Source organism: Fukomys damarensis, unplaced genomic scaffold (assembly GCF_012274545.1).
Source record: "Fukomys damarensis isolate Sample0158 unplaced genomic scaffold, DMR_v1.0_HiC HiC_scaffold_9, whole genome shotgun sequence".
Lineage (NCBI taxonomy): Eukaryota > Metazoa > Chordata > Mammalia > Rodentia > Bathyergidae > Fukomys > Fukomys damarensis.
The window spans coordinates 29,971,308-29,977,250 of NW_022900921.1; the positions used below are offsets into that span (position 1 = coordinate 29,971,308).

The window sequence follows — 5,943 nt, forward strand, 5'->3', positions numbered from 1 at the left end:
AGCAATTCTGCTGGGCGTGCTGGCATACACCTCTAATCTCAGCACTTGGAAGACTGGCAGGAGTTTGAGGGCAGCCTGGGCTACACATTGAGTACAAGGCCAGCCTGAAATACAAAGTGAGAGTCCTCTCCAAATAAACATGAAAACAATCCCTTGCCACCCACCTTAGGGGCGAGGAGGTCTTTGTTATATTTGATGTAACCTCCATGTTACCTACTTAGTTATTTTCAACAAACTATTCAGTGCTTACCAAGTCTAGCTTCGTGATACATAGACTGGGTGTCATAGTTACTGTCCTGGGGGTGGGGAGTGAAATTGAAGTATGAGGGTTAAATTCCTACCAATTTAGGTATTAATCCTTTCAGTAGTAAAGAAGCAGGAGCAGAGAATGCAGGAAACTAAAATACATGCTCTGCTTCTGTTTCTGAGGGTATTTTGTCTAACCCTGAGCAGTATTATATTGCTCATTTGTTCAGTCAACAATTGAGAGCTGTTGAAAGTCATGCTGAGGATTAAAATAATTATTTCCTTCATGGGTCTTTATTTTAGTTGATAGAATCAACCAAACAAAATACACAGTAAGTTCTAAGGAGAAAAGGGAGGAAAAGACATCAGGGTGGGAAGTGGGAAGGAATTACAGTTTTATATGTAGTCAGGGAATGTCTCATTGAGAAGCTAATCTTTAATCAGAGTTCAGAAAAAACTGAGGAATTGGGAAGTAGATGAAACATTCTTACTCAAGCCACCGAGAAGGCATATGAATAATATTGCCAAGATCTGTGCTTTTCTACAAGAAAAGGACTACTTCAAACAGAAATAGCTAAAGGTACAGACTTTTAAATTTCATGTTCTTGCAGCCTCTGTGGAGATAACAGTGATAACAGAGGCGTTACATAGATGGAGACAGAAAGGGTGAGTTGCTAACAACTTTGTGGATCACCAGCCATAGGAAATTGGCCAACAAGATGGAGTCCAACTCAATATTTCATCTGTTACAAGTTTAGTTTGAGATGGAAAATCAAAGGAGACATGTTCAGATAAAGAATAAATATGTAAATTTACCTTAACTTCCAGTTTTGTTTTTCCATTGTATTTAATTCAACAAATACTATTTTATGTTTCTTGCATTTTAAACTATGCAAGACATTAAGAAAACTGCCAGACATTGAGCAGGAAATGAAAAGATATCCCTGACCTCATACTACTTAAATGTTAGTATGAAAAAGAGACATTAGGCTACTAATGCAATAATTTAATAGGCATGTTTAAGGAGATGATTTGGGACTACTAGAGAATACAGTTGATCTTACATTGGGGATCAAGGAAGTCCTTTTTGAAAAAGCTTGAAGTTGAGATCTGAAGGATAAAAAGGCATTAGGGGAAGGAGAAAACTGTTTAGGTAAAGGGATCTTTGGCATTAAAGAGCCATTGTCAATAGAACCTGGAGTGAAAGAGCAATGTGAGTATATGCAGCAGTGGGCTCAGATGATGCTGGGTATTGTAGGTCAAGGTTAGAGCTTTGCTTTTAGTCATGAGCGTGAGAAGCCATTTACAGTGTAAGCTGGGGCTAGAGGCAAATGCTGACATCAGATGTGTGTTTTTATTGGAGAGAGGGTGGATGTATGGATCTGAGATACAGTAATGGTGGTGGAGATGATTTGATGGAGTAGAGTGGAATCTAGGAGATGATACATTACATATGGGAGGATGAAGAGTTTGGGGTAAAAAGTGACCATGTGCTCTTGCTTTTTTCTTCAAACTTTGGACAGCCACATGCTGGTGCAAGTTACTGAAACTGAGAATACTAAAAGAATCTACTTAGAAACATGATGAGTTTTAGACTTGCTGACTTTGAGGCTTCCTATGAGAATCCCAATTAGTTACTGAGTGGGCTTACAGATGCTGTGGAAAAGCTACTCAAACCAAGAAAGTGCATGGGGTCCAAGTAGCTTTGTCCCCCAACTATGACCAGACCTACTGGGGAGTAGCAGACCTCTGAATGGCCTTGTAATAGCAAGTCCCTGACAGGGTGACTACAAGTCACTGTTTGCAACACTTCCAAAATGATCGTCCTGGTTAATCATGATGATAGCTCACATTTAGAGCACTTCCTATGTGTTAAGCATGAGCTCAACATTGTCTCTTATTTACATTGTCTCATTCAAAGTTGAAGGTCCTCTGAGGGAGGTGCTATCCATTTTACAAATGAGGAAATAGACTATCAAAAGTTCAGAAATGTGATTGCATCATGGAGTAGGTGATCACACTCGGTTCCCTAGCTCTAGGACTCGGCCTTTTGGTCACCACTCTTTCCTCTCCCCTATTCTTAGTGTCTGCGGCCACCCCCTCACCCTGTGTCATCTCTTCTTAAACCTGCCTGCTCTCAGTGCTGGTTATAGCAGAGGAGCCCAAACACCTTTGACATGGGCTGTGTTCCTATTTTTAGCCTGCCACACTCAGCTCTCTAAAAGTAGTTTCAAGCAGCTTGGCCTTGGTTGAATAGTAAAGGACAGGAGGATGCATGTATACAGATGGACTTCCCAGAGAGCCAACTGTCTTAGCTTTGGTTGCCGTAAGAAAATACTGTACATTAGGTAGCTTAAACAACAGAAATTTATTTTCTCATAGTTTGGAAGCTAAAAGTACATGATAAAGGTTGGTTCAGTTTCTGGTGAGGGCTGTCTTCCTGGTTTGTAGATGACTAACATCTTGCTATGTCCTCACATAGCCTTTTTTCAGTTCATGGAGAGAGAGAACATGAGCTCTCTGGGGTTTCAGAAGGACACCAATCCTATAGGATCAAGGTCCTACCCATATGACTTCATGTAACCTTAATTCCTTATTCCAAATGTAGCCATTCTGAGTGTCTGGGCTTCAACATAAATGTTGGGACATTTAGAGTCCACAATAGCATTCAACTGTGTAATCACCACATTGGAGTTAATTTACTCTGCATATTAGTAGAGGGCAGATATGAACTTAGCCACAACCCTTCTGCTGAGGGAGAATCTGAGGCTGGATACAAAATGAGAAAGAATCTATAACTTCTCAGCTAGTCCAATGCTATCCTGAAAAGGGGAATGAAGTTATTTAGGGTCACAGTGCCCACAAATAATATTCTTACTGACCCAGCTTGCTTTCTAGATTTTAGGTTCTGTAGGGCTAATTACCCAGGCATTTATTCCGCAAGCATCTATTTGAAGTGGCCAAGCCTTTGATTTAGGTGGCTGAAGCTACCGTAACCCCATAGAGACATCAACGAGATACTTTCCAAGTTGTGTCCATCTTCCCACTTTTTGGTTATAACCCATTGATGCCTTGTACCAGTACTTTCATCAAAGGATCCCAAGAGTCTCCCAAATCACTTTGGCTCCAGCTATAAGGACTTAGGAACTACAAGTGACTTCAAAGCCAGTCATCCATTCTTGTTCTTCCCTGGAGGAACCAGCCCCCACATCGGTTTGTGATTACAGAAGACAGCGGCCCTAGAGAAGAGTACATCCTTTTTGTGGGTCAGCTTCTGTCAGCACTGCTGCCTCAACTGAGTCTTCAACTTATGTATTATAACAATAGCTACCATTTAGGTGCTCATTTTGTACAAGCATATGTTATACTGGTTACACTGATTAATATTCAGCTCTGGAGAGCCAGGTGATAAAATACAGACTCAGGTTAAATAATTCACACAAAGTCACATAGTTCTTGAGAGGAGGAGCTGGAATTTAAAGCCAGACAATTGGACCCACTGCATATTACATGCAAACCTAGCCCCAAGATGTGTGGTAGAGGCATGCTGTGTGCTTGCCTTAGTCTTCCAGGTCAAGGCTGAAGGGTGCTCCTTTTCAGTCCCATAAGGTTTCATTATACCTGTCAGGGGCTCAGATTTACCACTTTCATTTCCATCTACTCTTCTGTGCAGCCAAGGGTCATGCAGATTGACTGAGTCACCTTTACTGTGGACCAGAGAAGTTTGGCCACATTTCCAAAGTCAAAACTAAAATGCTCTATGAACTGGTGCCTGGAAGGTGTTAGTTCAGGGATGTGTGGCCATCCAACCCCAAGGTTCTGGTTTTTATTGTTCATCTCATCTCCACTGCTTCCTGGGATGGGGCCAGGATGCAATCTTGGACAGTGTCTGAGGAGAAGTGGTGATGGCCTCTGGATATTCAGTGTCTGTTGACCTTTATAAGTGTTGCAAAACTGCCTGGCTGTGTGCATTGGCAAGAGTCCTTATCTTGCTTCAGATTTTCAAAACCCCAGTGACTCCATAGATACTCTGTCAAATTCCTTTTCAGTCAAAACCTCTTTTAACTCTACTGTGGCCTAGGTCCCGGTGATTCCTAGAGGGTTGTATTTTGTTTTCTGTTGTTACTCTTGTTTGTTTGCTCCCTCCACCCTATCCCTCAGTACTGGGGATTGAACCCAGAGCTCCCTCTAGGCAAGGGTAGTACTCTACCACTGAACTATATTCCCAGCCCACCTGAAACTAATTTAAACTCCTATCTAAGAACGATTCCCTGGAATTGCATTACCTTTGAAAATGGTCACAGTAATTTACAAACTTCTCCATTTCCTCTATTTAGAGAGATTTTTCTTTATCTCCTTTGAAATCCCCCTAACAGGGTTTATTCTCTTTGTTGTCCCTGTAGGATTCTCCAAGGCTGGCTTCTACACTTAAAAGGAAATACCGTGTAGCTGCCCCACTGTCCCACCTTCAGGCCCTTCCTTCACCAGGTATTTCTGATCCAAGATAACTCTTCCAAGGCTTCAGGCCTAATGAAGTTTCTGAGAGCAAAAGGGAAGACAGTGGAAGGAGGTGCCCTGCAGAGAGGGTCTAGTGGAGTCCTGTTACCTGAAATTCTTTCAGCAATTTTCCCTGGATACAGCTCTGAAAAAAACTTTGCAGAGTGAGTAATTGGCCCTGAGGAAAGCTGGAAAGGAGGAGGTTACATCACACTGACCTGGGCCATAGCGAGGGGGAGCAGGCCCTTCGATCTTGGGAGTCTTCCAGCTTCAATTGATCTCTCTTTATCCCCTTTCCAAGCGTTGCAACCAGTGACCAGTTTGCTCAGCGCTGGGTCGAATTCGTTGAGTTTTTATTGGGGAAATGTAACCCCTGAAGAAATGAGATAGGGATTCTGACCGCAGCGCTTCTCAGATGAGACTGTGTCCCTCTACCGGGCTCCCCACCACTCCTGCCCACAGAGGGAACTGGGTGTTTGGAGCCAGGTGGGACCCACTTAAAACCCGAGTCCCGTCATTTTATTGGGTTGGCGGCCTCCGAGGGTCCTCCTTCCAAAGTCCAGCTGAATTCACGCTTGAATCCTAGGGGGTCATCAGTGCCAAGGAGCAAGTGAGGCAGTAGCAGCCTTGCAGAGATATCTCAGCAGAGGAACCAGAGTCCGGACAGGCAGCTCCGGCTAGTTGCACGCTCCGGGTGCCTGAGCCTTCCATGTGCAAAGTAACAAAGTCAGCCCGCAGCAGGAGGGCTCCTGTGCCTGAGCGGGCACGCGGTCATTCGGGGTGGTTCCAGGGGAAGGAAGCCTAGGCCAGTGGAGTTTCGCCAGGTGCTGGGATCGGGATCCTATGTAGCCTGCTAATCCCTCCAGCCCCCTTCACTCTCGGGCTGCTGCTCTGGGATGAAATGGGTCTTTGGCTCAGGGCGAAGTGTTCAGGGGCCAGCGCCCCTCGGTGGTAAGCCTGCTCTGCCCTGCGCCCTGTGGCCCAGGATCCGTCCACCGCTAAACCGGCCGAGTCTTCCAGGGTGCTCGGGCGTCTCGCAGAGAGCGGTCGTGGGGCAGCGCGGCGAAGGCCGAGTGGCGCAGCTGGCAGCCGATGAAGAGGACGACGAGCGCCACGGAGAGCAGCAGCAGGAAGAAGAGCAGCAGGTAGGTCGGCAGGTCGGGCTTTGTGGCTGCGCCGTCCCGCATGCCGCGCGCGGTG

The 5,943-nt window shown here is 45.0% G+C and overlaps 1 protein-coding gene across 1 annotated transcript in view; it reads right to left on the bottom strand.

Moving 5' to 3' along the window:
* Window positions 1-1,264: 1,264 nt before the first annotated feature.
* Smim32 (small integral membrane protein 32) overlaps window positions 1,265-5,943 on the bottom strand; it is a 5,702-nt gene continuing 1,023 nt past the window's right edge. The window contains exon 2 of the mRNA XM_033761669.1: window positions 1,265-5,943. This exon is cut by the window's right edge and continues 14 nt beyond it. Within this exon, the coding sequence (XP_033617560.1) occupies window positions 5,742-5,943 (202 nt within the window). The 3' untranslated portion in view covers window positions 1,265-5,741.